The sequence below is a fragment of the Mauremys reevesii genome, linkage group 1 (assembly GCF_016161935.1).
Source record: "Mauremys reevesii isolate NIE-2019 linkage group 1, ASM1616193v1, whole genome shotgun sequence".
Classification (NCBI taxonomy): domain Eukaryota; kingdom Metazoa; phylum Chordata; order Testudines; family Geoemydidae; genus Mauremys; species Mauremys reevesii.
The window spans coordinates 262,977,292-263,001,797 of record NC_052623.1 but is presented as its reverse complement, the minus strand read 5'-3'; the positions used below and the strand labels follow the sequence as shown (position 1 = coordinate 263,001,797).

Genomic DNA, 24,506 nt, shown 5'->3' with positions numbered 1-24,506 from the left:
ATGGTAAAGCCAGGTTATTGACATTAGTAACTTTAATTTTAAATCCCTACTTATATAAGGGAAACAAATGAGATGCTGTACTTGATCAGAGCACTGGGCTGCTCCTTTAAGCAAAAGTAAACCTGGCAACATTATATCGGTGAAGGGAAATTTCACTCCTACTCTAAGTTATCATCAATTTATGTCTTGAAGCGTTAGATTTGTCTCTAGCTTATGTACTCTAGCTACAAATGCTAGTCATGCATATAGACAGTTTAAGAAACTATTGAACTATTTGGTACAGTATCTTTCCTGAGCTGTGAATTCCACAGGTTAATTATACAATGTAAACAAGTATTTCCTCTCCTTTGAGGATTGCTTCTGTATATCCCACTCATGGGATATATGTATGCCCACACCAAGAAAGAACAGATATGCAGAAGCAATATACTAGAAGAACAATAGATACTGGTAAGTGACCCTTCCCTTTTGTTAGGTGCAAAATTTTAAAAAGCCATCCACTTTCAGTTTTACCACTTTCCGCCTTGGTCTTGCTCTACAGAAGAAGGGGGAACAGAAGTACTTGCTCTTTTTCCATCATACTGTACATTTTTAAAGTGTCCTTTTATCCTCTTAGCATTCCCAGGATTAATAAATTGAATCTTTACTCTCCCCTCACAAATCAACATTCTTACCTCAACCCTTTCAAAATGTTGGGATTCTGAGGCCAGGGGACCTGTCTGACCATACAGTTTTCCATATTGTCATAACTGTTTCTCATCCCTTTTAAAATACATATGAAAGCTTATTTGCGTCTTTAAGTACTAGTGTATATTCAGTAGCTACCCATTACGATAATTAGACAGAGCCTGAATGAGCTTCTTAGGAAAATAACTAGTACACTGCTACCTCGACATAACGCCACCCGATATAACACGAATTTGGATATAATGCAGTAAAGCAGTGCTCTGGGAGGGGGACATGGGGGGGCGGGGCTGCGCACTCTGGAGGATCAAAGCAAGTTCAATATAACATGGTTTCACCTATAACGCGGTAAGATTTTTTGGCTCCTAAGGACAGTGTTATATCGAGGTAGAAGTGTATATACAAGCAGATGAGATTACTTTTCTCCCAATATACATTATTTTTCTAAAAATATATTTTAGAGAGGGGAAAAAAAAAAAGACACTAAAGCCACAGAAGGAAAAATAATTGAATGAAGACAGTACCTGGATCTAAAGGGCATTCATTAAGTTTGGCAAACTCTGCTGGAGTTTTCCCAGTAAGAACACAGTTGGAGCTGCGCAGCATTATAGGCATTCTGTAAGAAAACCACAGTTATCCTTATATTGTAAATTAAGAAGAACAACAACATGAGAAGTCACAGACCTTACAACAGTCAGTGATGACGAAACTGGAGAAGATGTGTTGAACATTTAAGACCCAGGGGACTTGAAAAAGTAGAGATTAGAAGCAAAGTAACAAAAGCAAGGAAACTGAATTTAAGTTCCTCTCCTTTAACTCCATCCCATTTTGTGTAACATCGTCAAATATTCTGACAAAACGCGTAATATGTGATCCAAGCAAAAAGAGTCCGAGATCCCAGGAAACTTTCATTCAACTGTTTCACTTTTGCCAATGTATGTCTGAGCTTTTGCTGTTGGTTAATAAGCAATTCTGGAGTTCTCATAGTAAAATTATCCACTGTGCATCTGTGATAACTAGGTCTGTAAGTGATGCAGAGATACACCCATTTTCTTATTGTAGAATGCTTTTTCAGTCAGATTTACAAGATACTTTTCCAAACCTTACATTTTTAATTGAAAAAGTCTATGAGAAGTAAGGGGACTTTATTTCAAAAGAAAAGAAAATTGCGTTCTGGACATGATAAAAAGTAATTTATTCATACAGTGTATTTGCTTAAAAAACAGCCATGTGCCACGGTTCTTCCTACAGATGAGTGTAACTAATTCATCATTACAGTGAAATTCACTCCTTTAAGTGCTGACATGAGACTTCAGCAATGCTTAAGTTTCATCCTGGCCCCCTTCACTGGGATGAATTTCATCCTAATCTCTTTAAGAGCTCTATGAGGCAGCTATGCAAGTAAATATCTACTTCATCAAATGGGACTCTTGAAAACTTTAAATTCAGTCATCTCTTGCTAAATAAACTTTATTCCTTCCTTTTGAAGCTTTTCAATTTTGTGGACTTCTTGGCCATTTTTATATACTTAAATCTAAAAATAAAAAGTGATTGACCTAGTTGTGTGTAAATTTCTGTATTTAATTAAAAAAAGAATTGCTATCTTCTCACAGCAATGCATCTACGCAGATATCTTAATTGCTACAGTTATGTCTTCTTGGGACAGTGTGTTCACTTGCTCACTAGAGATAAGTAGCTTCATATGCCAGTCATTATCCTAGATCACAAACGTGATCAGCCTAATTCCTTGGTTACTAATTTCAGGAATCATAACCAGTTTTTAGAGAGAACCAAAATGGGACATGCAAATATCATGATGAAAACCCCAGGGGAACAGGTTTGACCAACCCTCAATTTTTCAATGATGGAAAACAAGTTACTTTGCAGCTTCCGTGTCACGGTATAAGACGACAGATTTACTCATTTGAGGAAAAGGAGTCAGATTGATCTTTTTCTCCTAAACAAACAGCTTCAACTGTTTTGTTTTGTTTTTTAAAAGAAAAGAAATAAAAAAATGGGGAGCGGAATAATGAGCCAATGCACATTGAAAGTGCATACAGAAATACAAAAGGCTTGCAAACTAATTTGGAATGAAATAAAATGTATGTTTGTTTTTTTCTGGCCAAAGATTTCTCTCATACAAGACAATAGAAGCCACTTTCCCCACCAAAACTTCTAGTTGCTCTATGCTCGCACTACAATGAGCGCAAGAAAAAAAAAAATTGATGTAAACTTTGTTTCCAGCTGAACTGCAAATCAAACAGGAGAGTATGATGTGCTCACTTGGGGGAAGCAAATTAACTTAAAGGCTTATGAAAAGATTAACACGCTGTTCCAAAAAGAGGTGGAAATATATTCCCAGCCAGTTATTACCTGTTTTAACATATTTAAAAATTTAAATACACATTTTTTGGAATCTATACATTTAAAAATGTTTTTAGCTATCTAGAGTAGTATCACAGGACTGATGTGTTTAATGTCTATATCGTTGGCTGTTCTTGTATATAATGTTCATTGCTAACCAGTAGTTTTGGATACTGTTTTAAAAGTAATATTTCTACTAAGTAAACCAAGCTGAAAGTTTGTTGTTTATGACTCTCCTTTCATCCAGCTATGGAATTTGTTAGTCCAGAGGTCCCCAATGCGGGGCATCTAAATGCACCTGCGTCCTGGCCGGTGGTCGAGCATCCGCCAAAATGCCACCGAATTTCTGCAGCACTTCAGCAGCGATGCCTCTCGATGACGCTGCTTGCTGCTGACAACCGTGTCATCAAGTCGCTGCCAAATTTCTGTGGCATGGCAACGCCTCTTGATGACGCCGCTTGCCGCCGACAGGCGTCGTCATTGAGAGGCGTCGCCGCCGAAATGCCGCAGAAATTCGGCAGATGCTCGACCGCCGCCACGGTCTTTCGTCTGGCGCCAGCCAGACGAAGAGGTTGGGGACCACTGTGTTAGTCTATTGCGTTTGGAATTAAAATTATAAATGCATAGGATCACTGGAGCCATTTTCAAATCACGAAACAGATTGGTAAGTCAGTGCTGTGCCAGAAGAATATTTTCTTTTTCCTTGCAGTAATGTTCTCACTTGAGAGGAGAGGAGAAGGTATCTACTGCTGCTGGTTTTTGTATACAGATAAAGGGCACTAGGTCCGTGTAATACTTTGGTCTTTTTTGGCCTATTATGTGTCATTATATAATGCCTGCATCTGTAACTTTCACTCCATGCATCTGAAGAAGTGAGGTTTTTTACCCACGGAAGCTTATGCCCAAATAAATCTGTTAGTCTTTAAAGTGCCACCGGACTCCTTGTTGTTTTTGTGGATACAGATTAACAGGGCTACCCCGATACTTTATACCATGAGTGCTTTACAAATCCTCATTCCTTCCATTGTTTAAAAATGTAGAAAAATCAAGAAAAATATTAAGTGAATTATGACAATCTAAGTGCTCACCCAGCTGCATTTCCCTCCTGTAGCCACAACATATCACTGTATCTGATGCAACGGTGTAAAAGTATCTTGAGAAGTGATCACTACATACAAGTTTTTGTGAAAATGCACTTGCAATTTAAAAAAAAAAAGTGATCCAGTGAATCTAAGTCACTGCATGGAATTATTATGAAGGCCTATTTGTACCCAGGAATTCTTTCAAACTATCTTTCAATCAATCAAAGACTCAGAAATAAGAATAAATTTGTTATTTTCATTTACAGGAAGTTTGGCTCTATACCTACACTGCTGTGACCATGTTCTCTTGGCAAATTCAATAGCAATTATTTTGCTTTGGGAATCAAAGTCACAGACTAGAGATTGTTCAGAGCTTAATCTCTTCCTCCTGCTGCTTGCAGCCAATATTCTGTCTGTGTTATTTTTCAGGTGATATATGAAATATTCTCTGTAGGCCACTGCCATTTTTAGCCAGACAGACACTTGTCTATAGAAGAGCCATTTTATCTAGTTTAAGGAGTTTTGGAATCCTGTCCTAGTGAAAACTATGGGGACTGGGTCCTCTGGCCCCTCTAGAATTCTCAGGACTTCTTCTCTCCCCATCCCCACCATTCAAGCATTCCATCCTCTTTCTTGAGGAACTAAGTTTTCTTAGCCATACTGGCAACCACATCCTTGGTTTACTCAACTGGTTTTCTTGCCTCTACACAGCCACATCTACCCAAAATATCCAATCTAGACTCTAAATTGGTAGAATTTTAAAGGAGAATTTTATCACGATTGGAATCCAGCAATGCTTGCATTTATTGTTTTTGCCATCCATTTTCAGCAGCAGACCTCCCAAAATTCTCCAATTCAGTTAAAGAAGGCTGAGGTGTGAGGCTAATGTGCCTAATTTTTGCTTTGAAATAGCCCTGCTTGAGGCTGTAGTATTTATCTCTTTTAGGTATTTCTCTCTCTAGCTAGGCATAAATCAAGTATTGGGGAAGAGATTCAAATTAAAACACTTTCAAAAGCTCTGGAAAAACAAAAGAAATTTGCAAAGAGACCAACAGAAGCATATCTTCTCAGCAGCTATTCACCAAGCTCCACTTGTGACCTTATTTTTTATTTTAAATTTTAAGGTGGAAAATGAGCTTTCCCTAGTTTTTTTATACAGTGATAAACTTTCACACCAATGGAATTGATGGCACACAGAAAAAACTGATACTGCTATCTTGATATTTGTATCTTACCTGCCAATGGGTAATGCATTGCGAATAATCCTCTGGCTACCTCTAGTGTACTCAATGTCCACTGTAATTGGGGCAGAGTAGGTCATATCTCTCAAGCGACACTTAAAAGGAAAGAGATAAATAGTTAGACATTTTTCACCCTTACTTCAGAGTGGAGATTCTCAAGACCTACTCAGAAGACCCCACTTTTTCCTGACCTCCCACCTACAACCACGAAGGATGAAAGCAAAAGAGAGCTGGATGGAGTCTCTTCTGTGTCTGTCAAACAAAATCCAAGGAATTCCCAAGTCTCTCCCCCACCCCTTTTCTTTAAAACGTTTCAAGACTTCAATAGCAGCCATGGTAACTGCTTCTTCAGATGGAAACATTGTGGCGACATGAAGCAGTTTAACTTTTAAAGCGATGGCACCTTCTTCAAATGCAGGTAATACCTTTTGCAGGTAACTGCAAAAATTGAGTTCTGGATTTCAAGACCATTCCCACTCCCACTGGTGTTCAGATCTGGTGTTTTGGTTCAGGCATGTGTCTATGTACTATATCTTAACATCAAACAGCATGAGGCAATTGAAAGCCTCATAAGGCAGATGATGTGTAAGATTAAAAAAGGACCTTTAGCTAGCTTTTTAATACAATAATGGACAATTACATGGTGCTTCTCTTACGAAAGAGGAGTTATAAAAGGTTGAAATCTTAAAATGTCACTTTCTCTCAATTCCCTAAATCCCCACATGCAAGTTCCTCAGATATCAATAGGAGCAGCATGCACAGAGCTAGGGCATAAAATAGTCCAAGACTCTGTCATTCTGAACGTTCTTGATCTCACCAGTCTTCTCTCCCCAGCCCCACGCCAGTAATCTAATGTCAAACTAATTTTGCATAAACATACACGTCTGCAATGTTAATGCAAATGAATCTTATTCATGGCCTCAGCCCTTGAGTATGTTACCTTAATTTAGGCACATAATTCTCAGGATTCTGATGTACTCATTGAAGGTTTTGTACAGCGATGAATACAGAATTAACAGTATACGGAGTAAAATGCGGGTTTCTGATGGAAGACAGTTTGCCCTATGGGTGGGGACATGTCTATACACAAGATGGAAGATAGTTTGCCCTATGGGTGGATCCAAAGGGTTACTGCATATTGGACATCTCTTTTTTCCCCTGCTAAAAGCAAACAGTTTCTCCAGTAACAAAAATTAATTGACACCAGCAGTTCTCAAACTTGTTGATTACGTGGTGCCAGCTCTCCTCCTATTTTCCCACTGCTAAATGGCAGTAAAAACATAACATTAAATAATTCCTTAATATTACTTTTGTGTGTGAGCAGGTGGGATAATTGTCACAGGAATGGTATGTGGTGATGAACTGAGAGGGAGGTGGTGATCCATGAGACAATTCCTTAAAAAAGTAGTCCAGATCACGAAAGAGCTTGAGAATACCTACCTATATTTTATCCCTTTTAGAAAATAAAATTAACACAAGCTCCATGAAGAGCAGAGAAGTGGAACAGGAGCCAGACAGATGCTTAAAATCTAAAGTCCATATGTAGGCGCTTAAGTAAATTGTCGGATTTTCAAGAGTGTGGAGGGCCTACCAGCTCTCAAAGACAGGTGCTCAAAGTCTACAAAGGTGCAAAAAAGATTACATTCAAAGAACATTAAGGATGTTCTGTTGTGGTTAAGGCACTGGATGGGAACCTAGAAACACTAGGTTCTGGGTTCTAGTCCTGGCTTTGTCTCAGACATCCAACATGATACAGGGAAAAACTATCATAATGCACAAGGGACTGAATTAATATTACACAGACAACTTTAATTCTGGCACTTCCTAACTTATGAGTGGTTGATTTTGCAAACTTAATGTTCTTTAAAGGCTGTTTTTTCTAGGAAATATGAATATATATTCTCTCATACAATATTCACTTTGGTTTACCAAGAGGGCCTACTGCTTTAAACCAGAAGAAGAGATTTTAAAAAAGTGAACAATTACTTATTCAGGTATTTAGTCATTTCACAACCACTGGAGTGATTTTCTTACAATTAGAATCTTAACTAATGATGCCTTCTTTTCCCAAACTAGGAACATACCTGGCCATTATAAGAATCTTTCCTGATAGCAAAGAGATATTGGGCAGGAAAAACTGCACACAACATCTACCCACCCACTCCCACCAGTAAACATGAAATGAAATCCACAGTTGGATTCACTATTACCTCATGAGGAGACACAGGTCTTGTTACATTAAAGCTTTCTTCAACATCTGGAACTCCCACATAAATATTGAGGTATCTGTAATACAAACATTGTTATTATCAACCACTAAGATATTTGTGTGGTAGAACTGAAGGAAGCAGAGTCCATTTTTCAACATAATTCGTTTTGACAATCTTCTGTTCTAATAATAAACAAATAGCAACTGTCTTCCCAGAGTATCTCATAGCGCTTGAGTTATGCTCTATCCGGAATTTTGAAATAAATCTTGAAATTCATACACAAAAATAAAATTTGCAAAGGTAACTTTGCAAATTAAGAGCTGTAGTGGGCCCTCAACTATGAGAATTCACCAAACTACTGAAAAATCATCACTACAACGTCTTTTTACTGCATGGCTATCAATTCTGTTTAATGTGGTCACTCAAAGCTCTATAGTGATCTCTTTTTTGGAGTGTGGTTTACCTCATCCTACTCAAGTATATCACAGTGTTACCACATGTACATTTTTATAGTCAATTACAAATTGCTATGCAAGATAACACTTATACTGCTACCACCAATACAGAAATCAACCTTATGCTTACTTTAAATACCACATTGGGTCAGCATCACTTGTGACTTTTTCATTGGCTTTCATGATTTTCTTTATCTGCAAAAAAGAAAAAAAAAAGGAATTGAGTCACATGACTTTTGTAAATTTAGGCCTATTCCCTTCCCACCAAGGAAGCATACCTCTACATTGATGAAATAGTTGAATGAGTCTATGTGCTGCTTCACAAGTCCTTTCACCTAAAATAAAACAATACATATACAGCAGAATTAGCCTCAGGAAAATTAGTCACAAAAGCAATGCAGAAATTAATATGTAGGAATTAGTTCTACTTATAATAGTTTCTGGATCAACTTTAAGGTTTTTTAGCTGAGGAGTTTCTAAAAACCCACAGGGTGACCAACCTGATTCTACACTACATCACCAGGTTTACGCCAGCATAACTCCACAGATTTCAACAAAGCCTCAACTGAAATTTACTAGTTTTATAGCACAAGCTGTTTATATAACTGAACCTCATAAGTCTGCATGACTAATGGGGAAAACCACTGTGAATTAACATTTTTTGCCAGTTTGCCATTATGGCAGATGCCTGGGATATTAATCATTTGTCAGATGTGAAGACAGAAGAACTGTGTGGGATTAAAGGAAAAGGTCAAGGAGCAGACTCAGGTTACAGCTATAAGGTGGGGGAGAAAGAGGGAGAGGTCCAGCAAGATGCGAGAGACTGAATGAGGAAAAAAAGCCTCAGACAACCTGCCTCAGAGATGTCTGTTACAGCTGTCCCCCTGCTGCATTTTTTTTCTCCCTCTCCTTTCTGCTTGTTCTGTGTGGCCGCCCAGCCATGGGCTAACAAAAGTCACAGCCTGGCCCTGCTCATGGAAATGGCTTGTGCAGACTAACTGGAGCCATTGCTCTGCTCAGGGGAGGGGGGCTTTTGGCTCCTTTGTTCAGACCTGGGCTCGGTGTAGAGGTGCTCTGCCCAGGTATGCAAGACCTAATATGGCCAAATAGCTGAGCATATGAGTCATGCCTGTGGCTTAGAACTTGCCCGGACATGTCTGTGCTCACCTGAAGTCTCCTCTCCTCCCCTGTAACAAGGGGAACCAATCAAAGTTACTGGCGGGAAACTGCCTAAGTTTGCCTTTATAACCAGACATTTTCTGATCAGACCTTAGAAAGATTCCTGCATTGCTGCCTGGTCTGATCAGCCAGGGGTTCTGGGGGGTCCTTTCTCCGCTCTCGTTTTATTTTTGAGCATACCCCCGTTTTTAAACTCCCCTCCCACGAACAACGAATTTTGCCTGGAGATCTCCTGATTATTGTGAGCGAATTGAGTCCTCTGATGCTGAAATTGCTGTGCCTACTTCTGCATTTGCTGCTGTCCTGGGGATTGGTAAGAACTCCCTCTTGCAAACCCCCCCTGTCCTGCCTGCTGGCTCTGTTTCCCCAGCAGACAGACCTAAGCTAACTCCGTGGTCTGTGCTGCTGGAAATAAACCTGTGCCACTGCCAAGCTGTGCCTCCCTGGATTCTATCCTGGGCAGCCCACTTGCAGTTGTCCCACTACTGCAGCCACACCCTTGGAAAACTACCCCTATAAGGTGCACCCATTAGGTTAGGTTTAGCCTTTAGTCTAGATAAATTGTAATTTCATTTTGCATAGCTGTGGTTAAGTTAGGTTTAGCATTGTACTCTGTAAGTTAGGCTTAGAGAATTGTTGCATTGTATTTTGTTACTTGCTGATTTGTGTAGTCTTGGTTAAGTTAGATCATAGATAAGATTTTGCTGTATTCTGTATGATTGTGATTAAGTCTGTCTTCTCACTGTCAGCCCCCCCACCCCCAGGCTTTCTCTGTGTCTCTCTGACTTGTTACAGTCTCTTTGCTGCTCCATCACATGCCTCTCTTCCCCCATCCCAATCTAGCATAAAACCCCATTGGTTACCCTTTTTTCTCTCTGATACACCTCACATTCTACATTTACACCACTGTGACACATTTTTACCTAGAATTGTTTCCTATTTAACATATTTTATCCATAACTGTTAGTTGGTTATATGCTGCTGTGACACACCCTGTACATAGAAAATTGTTAGCTACCTGTTACATTTATATTTCTGTGTTAATTGGTTACCCACTGTATTGTATCCTACTGTATTGTACCCCACTATTGAAACCCCCTTACTGTTTACCAAAAGAAACCCCTCCCCAATTATCTACCTTAACAAACCCCATACCCCCCACTATTGAATTTTCTCTGTTTTTGCATTTGCTTAATAAAGTTTATTTTGCACCCCACCAGTGCAGTAATTGTCCCCCAAGATCCCCTACCTGCTGGCAGGGACAAGAGACACTAGGGTTGGGGGAGGAATGTAATAAGTAAGATTAAGAGTCTGTAATGGGTATTTTTGGCAAAAGTCAGGGACAGGTCACGGGCAATAAACAAAAATTCACAGAAGCCTGTAACCTGTCCCTGACTTTTACTAAAAATCCCCTGGGGCTGAGGGGGAAAACAAATAGAGCACTGTTGCTTGCAGCTGCTTCAGCCCCACCCCGGTGGTGGCTGCTACTCCGACAGCTCCTGCTTCGGCCCACCCCAGGGCTGGCTATTGCCCGTGGCTTCTGCTCTGGTGGCACCCAGACTGACTGTCGGCAGCTGCTCCAGTCCCACTGCTGCTCCTGCAGGAAAGGATGACTGTCACTGCTCCAGCCCCCAGGGGTGCTCACCCAACCCCAGCCGCTACTTCAGGCCTGAGACTGCTGCTCCGGTGGCCCTGGGGCTGACAGCTGTTCCAGCCCTGCCCCAGAAGTAGTCACGGAAATCACGGAAAGTCACAGAATCCGTGACCTCTGTGAATCTTATCCTTAGTAATAGGCAAGTACCAGGAGGCACAGACATGAAACTAGTAGCTTCTAGGCCTATCCCGCAGGAGATACTTTAACAACTCCAGACAGAGCCTCTCATCTGCTTGCCAAGCAGGAAGCATGATCCTACCAGCACTTACACCACCCAGTGCTTATTGATGGTTCAGAAGCCGGACCCACCAGACATCAACATGTAGAAATCAATGCTGCAGATGTTCAGGATTAAGTTTACCCAATGCAAGCATTAGAAAGGTTGTACTGTATTATAAAAAATGGAAGGTAAATATAATACACTGCATTTTTTTTTTAAACATAGCATCTCTAAGGGACACTGGATCTCTGTACTCCACGGAAATAATTAGCGCAAGCTGCAAAGAAAAGGAAGCTTTCTTAGGGGAAGGTTGGTCCAGTGGTTAGGACTATCTATCTATATAAGCAAAGGGGAACATACAAATATAATTCACTTTATGAAAATGTGTTATGATTCCCTTTAAAATTAATTGAAAGCAATAGCTAACTCAAGAGTTACCTAGCTGGCTCCACACTGATTAAAAAAGTCTAGAAAACATGACCTATAAAAAAAAAATTGAAAAAAATTGCATTTGTTTAGTCAGAGGAAGAGACGATTGACAGGGAACATGATAGCAGCCTTTAAAAGTATGTAAAACGCTTTTTATAAAGAGAAAGGTGATCAATTGTTCTCTTTGTCCACCGAGGACAGGGCAAGAAGTAATGGGCTTAAAATTGCAGCAAGAGAGATTTAGCTTGGACATTAGAAAAAACTTCCTAACTGTAAGGGCAGTTAAGCACTGGAATAAATTAACAAGGGAGATTGTGAAATCTGTCACTGTAGGATTTTAAGAACAGTTTAAACAAAACAATTGTCAGGGATGGTCTAGATAATACTTAGTCCTGCCTCAGCACAAGGAAATGGACCAGATAACCTACTGAGGTCCCTCTTTCAACCCTATATTTCTATGATTCTATGAAGTCCCCATGGATTTAAGGAAAGCAATACAACAAAAAATGACTCCCAGACAAAATTATTTTGATATACAACATTTTACAAAAACTCATCATATGAACATGAATGAAAATGTAGCACATACAAAATATGTGGTTCTATCACTATTTGTCTAGCTTTTAAACTTCTTTCAGAAGACATGAACAGAAATTTATCAAAAATCTGACTCCAACACAAAAATCACAATATGCAGCATTTGTATTGTATGGTGTCAGCACAAATACAATGCTATGTAAGAAAAGGACACAGTGAAGGATGTAGACTTTTGATGTAAAGCATGCAGCAAATTACATCTCCACCCACGCCTGCAGAACCAGGACACTGGGGCACATGGCCCCAACAGCCCTCCTCCAGTAAGAACATTCTTACAGCCTCAGGAATTCTGATGCTGTCACTAGTTCAAGCCTTTGCAAGTAGTTTGTGGGGGTGGCTGAGAGAGATGTAAGGAAGGGGTCGTAAATGAGATGGGTATTGGGCAGGCCCAAGGTACCATCACAGCCCTGGGGCAGAATGACATTAAAGCACATAAATGACTGCTGGACTTTGATCTTCTGCACTAGATACGTGCAGGGACTCATTCTGCCCCCATGCAGCAGTAGAGGTAGTGAGAGACTCCTGTTGGTTTAACAGCCCTACATAGGGGGAGGAGCAGGACTGTCATGGAGAAGGAGTTGTGGGGTATATTGAAACGGGAATTAATAATACTATATTGCAGAGAGTCTATATAAAAGTGGAGGAAAAAGACAATGCAATAAGAATATAAAAATAGGCAGTGTGCCCACGGTCACTTTGGAAGGGACTGCAGTGATGATGCTACAGGAGCAAAGGGGGCTGTGGTTTGATAGAGAATTTATGAAGTGCTAATATTTAATGTTTACATCTAGTTGTGCACATTAGCAGCTTAGATTGCCATCTGCACGGTATTGTTACTGTTACGGTCATCCTCCCTCCTACTTATTATTACTCACAGTTTGTGAGTTATCTTTGCAGATTTGGGTCCTAAACACTTATGAGAGTAGTCCCGAGTTCAGCAGAGCTACTCACATGCACCAGTGAAGTCATGCATGCATGTATCTTTGCAGGATCAGGATTTTAGATTGTATGCTCTATGGGACTGAGACCATATCTACCTAGTAAATGTTTTACAGATCCTAGACCAATGAGCTAGATTGGCTCTTTGGGTAACACTGAAATAAAAAACAAACCAAAATCACTGCCTGTATTTCATAAACCACTGTTTCAAACTAGCTAAAAAAAATGGCTACTTCTAAAGAGAGACTGCCTCAAAACTATTCCCTTTGAGATTAATCCAGAAACTTTCATTTATGTAATAGGCTTGCCTCTCATATTATGGGGGCAGGAACTGGATGACTGTAGAGAGAATGCAAACTCCAGATGCAAAGGGGACAGGTGGTCTGGGAAATAACAGAGGAAAAGACATAGAAGAAGGTTAAAAAAAAGAGGAAAGACAGAAAGAAAAAAAATGGACTAGATAAAGAGGGAAAACGTTGTAGGGAATAATAAAACAAAAAAGCACAGAAAAAAAACTGAAACAAAATAGAGAACTTTTGAGGTTAATCAGAAAAAGGGAAGCTTTCCAATGCTCTGGAGGGTGGACTGAGGAGCATACAGGATTGGAGGAAGGTCTGGCTATACAAGGCATTAATGGATTGTGAGAGGTTGGGCAGCCATGAATTAGGCCTGGTCTACACTGGAGGGATGGGGGCGGGGGGAGAAATCAATCTAAGATACGCAACTTCAGCTAAGAAAATAGCATAGCTGAGGTCAACATATCTTAGACTGAATTAAAATTACTTATTTCGTATCCTCGCGGCGTGGGATTGACAGCCGCGGCTCCCCCGTCAACTATGCTTCCGCCTCTTGCACTGCTGAAGTTCAGCAGTTGATGGAGAGCGATTGGGGATTGATTTATCATGTCTACACTACACACAATAAATCGATCCCCGATAGATCAATCGCTACCCACTGATCCGGCAGGTAGTGTAGACGTACCCTTGGAGTTGGGAGAGGAGAAAGACCATTGGGGAGTCCTTACTTTTACAAGCAAGGAAACTAAATGTGAGAACTCCAGGGTTTTGGTTGTGCTGAAGGACAAGGGCTGAAAATAAAAAGTTTAGAGAATCTGCAAGAATATGCAATGCTGACATATGATTTTAAAATGAATACATTAGGTTTTAAGATTAAAACGCAGTTCTGACCATCTTTTATCTTGTCAAAACACTGCCTGTAGCAAGTCAGTCTTGAACTAATTAAATTATTTTCAGTTTAAGAGCTTGAACATTCACATACAAGTGAAACATATAAAGCAACACTGACCTTTAGAAAAGCTGGAAGAAGTCTCCATTTTTCCTAAAAACAAAACAAAACAAAACCACAATTTGAAATAGCTGCAGGAGTGTACCTAACAAAAATCTAAAAAACCTAATCACTATTCTTCTACCTAGGGTGGCCAGGTGTCCAGTTTTCAACCAGAAAGTCTGGTTGAAAAGGGGACCTGATGGCATCCAGTCATATCTACTGACCGGACATTCAAAGTCCGGTTACTGCAGGCAAGGGAGGCGGGAAGGCGCCGAGTCGTCACCCACGCCAGCCCCTACTCAGCCAGGGCCGCCTCCTACCTGCATCTGGCAGTTGCAGCTCCCAGCCCCAACTCTGCAGGTGAGTCCCTCCTCACCCACGGAGGAGGTGGAGGGGGGAGAGAGGAGCAAATGGGGGGTGGACCCCAGGGGAGGTTCTGCATTCCTGCTGGAGTGTCCAGTTTTTATATATTACAAAGTTGGCAATCCTACTTCTACCATTAAGACTATTTAAAAGTCAAGTCAATGCAGAGAAGAGGGACTGTAACTAGTCAATCAAAATTAGTAATACGAACAAGCAGATGACAATTTAAATAATACAGTAATCCATGTGTGCAATACAAACTATAGTCAAGGCACAGACAGTCAAAGGGATACAGTTAAATTAGTCAATTTAAAAACAAGTTAACAAAATACAAGTTTCTGAGAAAACACCACTTAAATACTATGTCCTGATTTATTTTAAAAAAGAAAAAAAGCCACTCCTTTAAAAAGTTAAAGTGTTTTGTTTTCAATCAGAGAGAAAACTATGGTCCTAATCCTACAAATGCTAATGCACACAGCCAAACACAAAGCACTGTCAAAACTGAAAAAAATACTTATTCCTGCTAACTTATTTCAGCTGTACAGTAATCTCAAGTATTACCGTAGTTAAAATGTAGATTCAAAACATTCAGACAAATGTGACTTGCAGGTTAACAGTATGTCTAACTTTATAGGTATCTAAAGAGTCAAAGACTGCTAAGATTCTGAACATTAAATAATATATTCAACCAGTCTGTGCAATTCTAAAATGAACTAAAATTAAGTAAAAAAATTGTTATTGATATATCCTATACTGGAGTCCCGGCTATTGTTTGTATCACTTGCTTTCAAAGACATGAAATTCAGTTGATTTTTATTCAGTCTTAGTCTAACTTTGTTTTTCATATTTCAACAGGAGAAAAGTAAAAAACATAAAATAAAGGGAACAGCTTAATGTTTACATTTCAAATCTAGGGAGGAAGAATCGAATGCAAATCAAGTTAAATTTTTCCACCAGTGTTTAAAAATAAACCTTGCTGTATCACAACAAACTATTTTGGTATGTAATAGTATGCATAAACATGAGCATGGAGGAAGGTGGGTTCAATAAAGAATTATAACTTTGCGTGGTTTGCCCTGTAGGATAAACTCATGTGCATCACAAGTAAAATTGGCCCAAAATTAGTTTCAGGGCAGCTGCACAGATACAGGATGGGCCTACATACACTGCAAATGGCAGCCTCAACCCTCTTGCACCTACTATATGTGGGCTTGATTCCATGAAGCACCAGGCACCCACAATTCATTGAGCTCAGTGGAAACTAAGGTGACTCAACACCTTGCAGGTAGGGTGACCACCTTTCCCTAACTGGACGGCACAGTCCCAAAATGTACATTTCAAGACCTGGTCCCAGGCTGAATGACTCTGGGTCAGCTTTTGTCCCCGATCCCCTGCAGTGCCACTCTGCACCTGCCTGAGGCTTAGTGACCGCATCAGCCTCTTCGCAGTCGCAGGGGCTGAGGTGGGCTGTAGCCCCCTCTCGCCACGAGGCCCTGCCCCTCTACTCCTCCTCTTCCCCTTGAGGCCAGAAGCCAGAGCTTAGTAAGAGCTGCCCACAAAGCCTGGGCACATCCCATGGGGCAGGGACACGGGCCAGCTACTATTCTTGGGCACACTGACCCCCCACCCAGGGCAGGTGGAGGGTCTGGGGCTCCCTGGGTGGCTCTTAGCACAGTCTGCTCCCCCTTCCAACCTGGCCAAGGGACAGGAAGAGCAGGGGCAGGGCCACAGAGTGGGTGGGGTTCTTGCATGTGTCCTCTTTTTGCACTTTGAAAAGGTGGCCACCCCACTTGGAGGATGAGGCCCTAAGGGAGCCGAGCACATAATGAGTTAACTTTGCAATGGGAATACAGTACTGGGCTCTTTGCATTGTGTGAGTAGCAGCCACTGATGCAAACACTATCAGCACAGTGATATGTTTCAGAGGTGGTAACACAGCAATGAGTTATTGGTTTAAAGGCTACATTTCTCACATCCACCTTCTGGCCACTAAACTCCTACCAAAAAAAAAGTGGGGGTGGTGAATTAAAATCTAAAAATGTCAAAAACCAAGCCCCTAACCCATGCAGTACTTTTACTCTAAAAAAGGAGAAGTGCCAGAGATGCCATGAAGTGCAGGAGGAACATTGCTATTGATTTTATGTGGAAGGGGCTCAAGTACTATGTCAAGTATCAGAGTGGTAGCCGTGTTAGTCTGGATCTGTAGAAGTTCCACTCCATACGGCTAAATGCAGTGCCTTGCATGGTGTCAAGTATCAGAGTGGTAGCCGTGTTAGTCTTGCATCCGACGAAGTGGGTATTCACCCACAAAAGCTCATGCTCCCAAACGTCTGTTAGTCTATAAGGTGCCACAAGACGCTTTGCTGCTTTTTCAAGTACTATGGTGATGGGCAGCACTAGTTACAGGGCTGGATAGGCAGATTTCCCTGGGGGTAAGAGCCAGGCTCTTTGTGTGTAACCCTCTACAGGTGTTATCAAGCCTGAAATCTCACCGCGTTAGAAAGGCTGCTACCTGCCCCATGTAGACAAAACTGGCGGCTCTCACGTCGTGTTAGGCAGCCTAATCGCGGGCGGCTAACACGACCCTGCACACGCCTGCCCGTGCCCACACGGAGTGTGTCGCTCCAGCACGGAGCAGCGGGGGCGCTCGCTGGCCTTGTAACACCCTGGGGCGGCCAAGGTCCCCGGGGAAAGGCTGGGCGCCCTCCACCCGCGCTGGGCTCCCTGGCAAGGGAGGCTGCACAGCACCAGGCCCTGCCCGCATCTCACTGGCACTAGCCCCGGGGGCTGCCGGGCAGCGCAGCGCAGCCAGCCTGCAGCTTGCGGGAAGGCGCAGACCGGCGTGGAAAGGGTGAATTGATCCCGCGCATGCGCCACAGATGACTCGGGACCCAGGTGCCTGGAGCCCGGAAAGCCCGCTGGAGAGACGAACCTAGGGGCTGCGCGCATGCGCAGCAGGGGATGCCGCTGGAAGACCTGGGGCTGAAGCAGGAGCCTCTGCGCAAGCGCAACAGGGGCCTCGGCGAGACGTCTCGCGGGGGCTCCGCCGCTCGTTGCCAGAGCGGAGCGTGCCCCTCCTCCGCGGGCCGGCGGCGCCTTTACCCCCCATCCCCTCGCTCACCTCCACCGTGTTCACGGGAGCCGCCGCCTGCTCCGGGGTCAGAGCCCCCAGCTCGGCCGCTAACGCCTCCATGGCGAGCGCGGCAGACACACAAGCCGGGAGGGACTCAGCAGCCGGCGGACGCTCCGCGCGGCGATGAAATCTGCCCCCGCTACAACACAGGCGCCGCGGGACCGTTCCGCTTCTTTTAAAGAGCCCGCGGAGGGCTCGCCCGCCCGGAGCGAGCTGCTGGTCCTGGCCCGGGGCTCGGAAGCTGGGGGAGGGAAAATGCCCCCCTGAAACGCTCAGCACAAACCTCGCTCCCCAGAGACCGACTCTGAGCTTCTCCCCCCGCCGCCCCTAAACATGAGGGGTGGGGCTGGTGAGAGGCTTGGAGAACTGCCCTGAACCTGATGCGACATGATGGGGGGCAGCAGGTTCCCCTCTCAGAACAGCTCCTCCCCTCCCCCGCACCCCAGCCAGCCGGGGGTGGGATTTCAGTGTGACTTGTGCCGTGGAAAGTTAAACTCTCGCCTAGTGTTCACCCACCAGGGGGCGCTGTGCATAAAAGACCTTATTTAAATGAAATCAGCAAAGACTCCTGTGGCACCTTATAGACTAACAGACGTTTTGCAGCATGAGCTTTTGTGGGTGAATACCCACTTCATCGGATGCAAGACTTTGCTGCTTTTACAGATCCAGACTAACACAGCTACCCCTCTGATATTTAAGTGAAGTTCAGCCCTGCTGGGCAGAGCACGCAGATGAACACACCTGGTACAAACTAAGCTCTGTAGCCAGCAGCCCACATCCCTGCATGAGTATGTGACAGTATTGCACAGGACAAGTCCCTTTGTTATTATTTGCAGGGCACCATGGGAGAGTCGCTGTCATGTCATCATTTTCTGTATAGCGGGGAAGTACAAGTGAGCCGAAGCTGGAATCAGCACTAACCTTTTTTTTTTCCTCTGTCTTATCAGCTGGTTAGGATTCCATGGGGTTGAGAACTAAAATAGACTCACAGATAATAGGCAAACCCGCTGCAGATCAGCAACAAACTCTTCGATTTTGACTTTCTGCAGAGGACAGTTTGAAAGTGCTGCTGCAGTCTCATTACCTTCTAGGTTGTCAGTTTACACTCTGCAAAGCCACACAGACTGTCAATATGTAACAGTCATTATGATATTTTTTCCAGTCTTAATGCTGTTTGCCTTGTATCCACTATGCTCAAAAACAGTGAGATTTTATATCTATGGCCTTATCTACACTACAGGACTATTTCGAATCTACTTAAGTCGAATTTGTGGATTCGACCTTAATAAGTCGAATTTGTGTATCCATACTAAATACACAAATTCGAACTTCTGAGTCCACATTCACGGGGCCAGCGTCGACTTTGGAAGCGGTGCACTGTGGGAAGCTATCCCACAGTTCCCGCTGCCCATTGGAATGCTGGATAGAGCTCGCAATGCCTGCTGGGGGAAAAAATGTGTCGAGGGTGGTTTTGGGTTAGTGTCGTCATTGAACCGTCAATCACGCCCTCCCTCTCTTCCTTGAAAGCGCCGGCGGGAAATCTGTTCGCGCCCTTGTCTGGTCGGTTACAGCGCGGACGCCACAGCACTGCGAGCATGGAGCCCGCTGCGATCATCGCTGCACTTATGGCCGTTGTCAACTCCTCGCACCTTATCGTCCACCTCTTCCACAGTCAGCTGCTGAGAAACCGGGCGAGGAGGCTCCGGCAGCGCGGTGAGGAGAGTGGCACAGACCTCTCAGAAACCAGGGTACGCCGGGCAGTGGAGATCATGGTGGCAATGGGTCACGTTCATGGTGTGGAACGGCGATTCTGGGCCCGGGAAACAAGCACAGACTGGTGGGACCGCATAGTGCTGCAGGTCTGGGATGACACAGAGTGGCTGCGAAACTTCAGGATGCGTAAGGGCACTTTCCTTGAACTATGTGACTTGCTGTCCCCTGCCCTGAAGCGCCAGGACACAAGGATGCGAGCAGCCCTGAGTGTGCAGAAGCGAGTGGCCATAGCCCTCTGGAAACTTGCCACGCCAGACAGCTACCGGTCAGTAGCGAACCACTTTGGCGTGGGCAAATCTACCGTGGGGATTGCTGTCATTCAAGTAGCCCACGCAATCGTTGAGCAACTGCTCTCAAAGGTAGTGACTCGGAAATGTCCAGGTCATCATAGATGGCTTCGCGCGATGGGATTCCCAAACTGCGGTGGGGCTATAGATGGGACTCACATCCCTATCCTGGCACCAGCCCACCAGGCCAGCGAGTACATTAACCGAAAGGGCTACTTTTCAATGGTGCTGCAACCTGTGGTGGACCATAGGGGACGTTTTACCAACATCAACGCCGGGTGGGCGGGCAAGGTTCATGATGCGCGTGTGTTCAGGAACTCTGGTCTGTTTAGACGCCTCCAGGCAGGTACTTTCTTCCCGGACCACAAAATAACGGTTGGGGATGTGCAGATGCCTACAGTGATCCTCGGGGACCCGGCCTACCCGCTAATGCCCTGGCTCATACAGGCGCCTTGGACAGTGAGAAGGAACTCTTCAACTACCGGCTGAGCAAGTGCAGAATGGTGGTGGAGTGTGCTTTCAGACGTCTCAAGATATGGCGGAGCTTACTGACTCGCTCGGACATCAGCGAAAAGAATATCCCCGTAGTTATTGCTGCTTGCTGTGTGCTCCACAATCTCTGTGAGAGCAAGGGCGAGACCTTTTTGGCCGCTTGGGAGGTTGAGGCAAATCGCCTGGCTGCTGTTTACGATCAGCCAGACACCCGTGCCGAGAGAATGTCCCAGCGGGAAGCGATGTGCATCAGGGAGGCTTTGAAAGCGAGTTTCCTCGCAGAGCAGGGTAACCTGTGACTGTCCACTTGATTTTAAGAGAGCCTGATCACAAACCAAGTTTCCCCCACTTCCAAAGGACGTTTTAAAACTAAGGACATGTTTCAGTAATTAATAATAAATCTTTCGTTGACTTTGCATTTCTGTTTCTTGGTTGAAACATGGAAGCATTCTGTGCTGGGTAAGGTGTGCACTGATGTACAGACCGCTTGTCCAAAAGAGGACGGACAGCCTCCTGCTCCTACATAGGTCTGTGGGGTGGGGGACGGTTTACGGTGGTTGTGCATGTAGGGGGAGGGTTGCAGGAATGGGTGGGTTTGCAGGAAGGGGCGAGGGGTGCCGTCTTTGGATAGGGGTTAACATGACGGCTGTGGGTTTGGGCGTTGGAAGGGGTGAGGGGTGTGGGGGAAGGGTGAGTATCTGCCCCTGGATGAGGGCTCTTTTTGGGGCTCAGGGCACCGGGGAGGATCGTGGCTACGGTCCAAGTGCATGTGAAGGGAAGCCTGCCTTTACATTCGGGGATGGCAGGCACCAGGACCCTGGACAAGCATACACATCAAGGAAAGACCCGGGGCAGCATACACCACACAGACTGTCCCTGGTGCCTAGTGACTGCAGTCTGTGTGTGCCCTGCAGTTGACCCTGCACCCAAGTCTGTACCATGGCACTGTGGGCTATGCACTGCAATTACAATTCCCCCCCACACACACACCCACAGAAAGTCTTCTGACACGAGAAACGTGACGGAAACAGTGAGTAACACCAAACCGCTTTTAATAATGTAGTACACAGTGGGGGGTTTAAACTTGGAGTTGGGACTGGTTGATGCTGTAAGGAAAGAGCTTGTACAAATTTACAGCGCGAGAGTTGTCTCGAACATTATCGGTCTGCTGCGGTGCAGGGACAGTTCTCACGGCCCCTACCGCCCCTCCTTCTTGTAACTTTGGGTGAGGGGGGGACAGGACTTCTTGGCGTTGGAAGGCGGTTGCAGATGCACTGCAGGGGCTCTCTCCTCCTGCCTGCGGTCTTGCAGAACATCTACAAGGCGCCGGGCGTGTCCGTTTGCTCCCTCATTAGACCAAGCAGCGTTTGAGTCGCCTGCTGGTCTTCCTGCCGCCACCTATCCTCCCGTTCCATGTGTGTGCGATGCTGCTGACACAGGGTCTCCCTCCACTGTCTCTGCTCTGCCGCCTCCGCTCTGGAGCAGGCCATCAGTTCCTGGAACATGTCGTCCCTAGTCTTTTTCTTTCAGCGTCTAATCTGAGCCAGCCTCTGCAAGGGGGATGCCGGGGTAGTCCGGGAAGGAGCCGAAGCTGTGTGATGCGAAAAAGTAGGTGATTTCCTTGAACACATACATGTTTGCCAACAGTAAACACAGTCTAGTCAGTTTCAGTTAACAAGACCAAAGAGGGAACCAAGTCTCAGGAGATCTCAGAACTAATCCGAGATTTCGGAATACGCTCTCATTGGCGGCGCCATTGCACTGGATAGCGCACAAGCGAGGAAAGACAGCTGCATCCCTCTTGCACAAAGTCCTGGTAAGCCTTACAGTACATACTGCTTATCAGTTAGTGGTTAGCTGTGCTCTCCTGCTAAAGGCAATGTGCAAAGCAGAAAGGATGAGCCTTTTGCAGCCCCTCCCGCCAGTGCACGGGAAAGATCACTGTATGCTTTTCCTCTGTGGCCTCCAACACGTGGCTGTTAAGCGAGGGTCATTGTTATGCAAAGTAAAAGTCTACCATTCACAATAGTAACAGTACACTAATTCCCCTAATTAGATGCAGCACTTCCAGAACGACATTACCCTGAGGCGTGTCACTCGGACTCAGAGAGAGCGGATGCTAACAGAAGCCCTGCACAGACCAGGACCATACGCTGCCATGCTTGTCGAGGCGATGCTTCCCCTTTACCTTAGGATGGCCTGGCGCGGAAGAGTGTGCTTCCACGGAGCACCCAATAAGGCACCTCTCCCAAGGAACCTCCTGCTGAGGCTTTTCCAGCTGCTCTCTGAGAGCTTTTTTGAACTGTCCCCAGAGGATTATTGCTCGATTCCTATATGTGTTGACCTACTTTTTGTATAGTTTGATATTTAAAAATTTTTATATAGTATTTCTATTTTTATATACCTGTTTCTTAAAAATAAATGTTTCCCTGTTTGTAGCACTTACCGCCTGATCCTTCCCTGATTCCGAGTCCGGGTTAAGGCGGGGGACGGTTGGTAGGGGATCTCTGTGAGGGTGATGAAGAGATCCTGGCTGTCAGGGAAAGCGGGAGTGGGTTCGCTGTCGCCTGCGCCATCCTCAAAGACCCTTCCTCATCTTCCCCATCGGCGAACATCGAGGAGGAACTGTCCCGGTACACTATTCCGTCCTCGGAGTCCACCGTCACTGGTGGGGCAGTTGTGGCAGACCCACCTAGAATGGCATGCAGTGCCTCGTAGAAGCGGCATGTCTGGGGCTGGGCTCCGGAGCGTCCGTTTGCCGCTCTGACTTTTTGATACCCTTGTCTTAGGTCCTTCACTTTCACGCGGCACTGCATCGCATCCCAGCTGTATCCTTTCTCTTTCATGGCTTTCGAGACCTTCTCGAAGGTCTTCGTTCCGCTTGCTGGAGCGCAGCTCGAGCACAGACTCCTCGCCCACACAGCGATCAGATCCATGACTTCCCTGTCAGTCCATGCTGGGGACCTCTTTCTATTCTGGGATTGCCCGGACTCCTCTGCTGGAGAGCTCTGCATCGTTGCAGGTGCTGCGGAGCTCGCCCCGATGTGCAACCAGACCGTCAGATTCAAACCGCCCAGACAGGAAAATGAATTCAAATTTTCGCGGGTCATTTCCTGTGTGGCTGGCCAGAGAATCCAAGCTCGGACTGCTGTCCAGAGCGTCAACAGAGTGGTGCAGTGTGGGATAGCTCCCGGAGCTACTAAGTTCGATTAGCATCCACACCAAGCCTAATTCGAGCTAGCCATGTCGAATTTAGCGTTACTCCACCTGCCGGGGTGGAGTACCAAATTCGAACTAAAGAGCCCTCTAGTTCGAATTAAATGGCTTCCTGGTGTGGACGGTTGAGCGGTTAGTTCGAATTAATGCTGATAAATTCGAATTAAAGTCCTAGTGTAGACCAGGCCTATGACAGTGTTTCCCTGTCAGCACCTCACAGATATTAACAAATTTATATTCACAATACTCTGGTGAGGCAGCAAATTACTATAATCTCCATTTTGCAAATGAGGAACAAGTAAAGAAAGTTGATTTGCTCAAGATCATATCTCCTGAATCCTACTCTGATGTCTTAACCACAAAACCATCCACAACACTGCAGAAAACTTTCCACAAGTGGCACTTATTGTCAGGAATTGAAACTCTGTGGGACTCGTTAGCTTTGGAATTACAAGGCCTCCTATTAATTCAACATCTGAAATTGGGAGGGAATCTGAGCAGCCATACATGTGGAGTCTTGGAATTGTCAAAAGGGAAACTCAGCAGAATACACAAAAAATCACTTTCCTATCTTTCTGTTGGAGGGGGACTTTCCAGTTGACTAAAATGACAGCTCATAAGAAGCATCAATATACACAGTAAAAGTTCCTGTGTTGATTTTGTTAAAAGTTGTGTATAATGATTTTTAGGCACCATTTGAAAGTAAAGGTCACACTGGAAACATTCTTTAAACAAATCTCTGTACTTTTTGTAATAAAAAGGAAGTCACGCTTCAATAAGTGTGACTACAGCACCCCAGGATATCTATGTACTGTGCAAACAAATAAGGAATACAGGAATTGCCATACCATTCCAGACTATTGTTCCATTATTCTGGTATCATGTCTGGTGCACATAAATG

At 44.4% G+C, this 24,506-nt stretch overlaps 1 protein-coding gene across 2 annotated transcripts in view; it reads right to left on the bottom strand.

The window, feature by feature from the left end:
- Positions 1-17,979, bottom strand: part of POLR3B (RNA polymerase III subunit B) — a 130,622-nt gene extending 112,643 nt beyond the window's left edge. Inside the window, exons 1-7 of one of the 2 annotated variants that reach the window (XM_039514457.1) lie at positions 17,826-17,979; positions 14,360-14,392; positions 8,315-8,371; positions 8,167-8,231; positions 7,582-7,657; positions 5,366-5,466; positions 1,209-1,300 (exon numbers count right to left, since the gene is read on the bottom strand). In XM_039514457.1, coding sequence (XP_039370391.1) covers positions 1,209-1,300; positions 5,366-5,466; positions 7,582-7,657; positions 8,167-8,231; positions 8,315-8,371; positions 14,360-14,392; positions 17,826-17,897 — 496 coding nt within the window. In that variant the 5' untranslated portion in view covers positions 17,898-17,979. Of the gene's footprint in view, positions 1-1,208; positions 1,301-5,365; positions 5,467-7,581; positions 7,658-8,166; positions 8,232-8,314; positions 8,372-14,359; positions 14,393-17,636; positions 17,657-17,825 lie in introns of those variants that run through there. The other variant, XM_039514467.1, reaches the window with a different exon arrangement.
- Between the last annotated feature and the right edge of the window lie 6,527 nt (positions 17,980-24,506).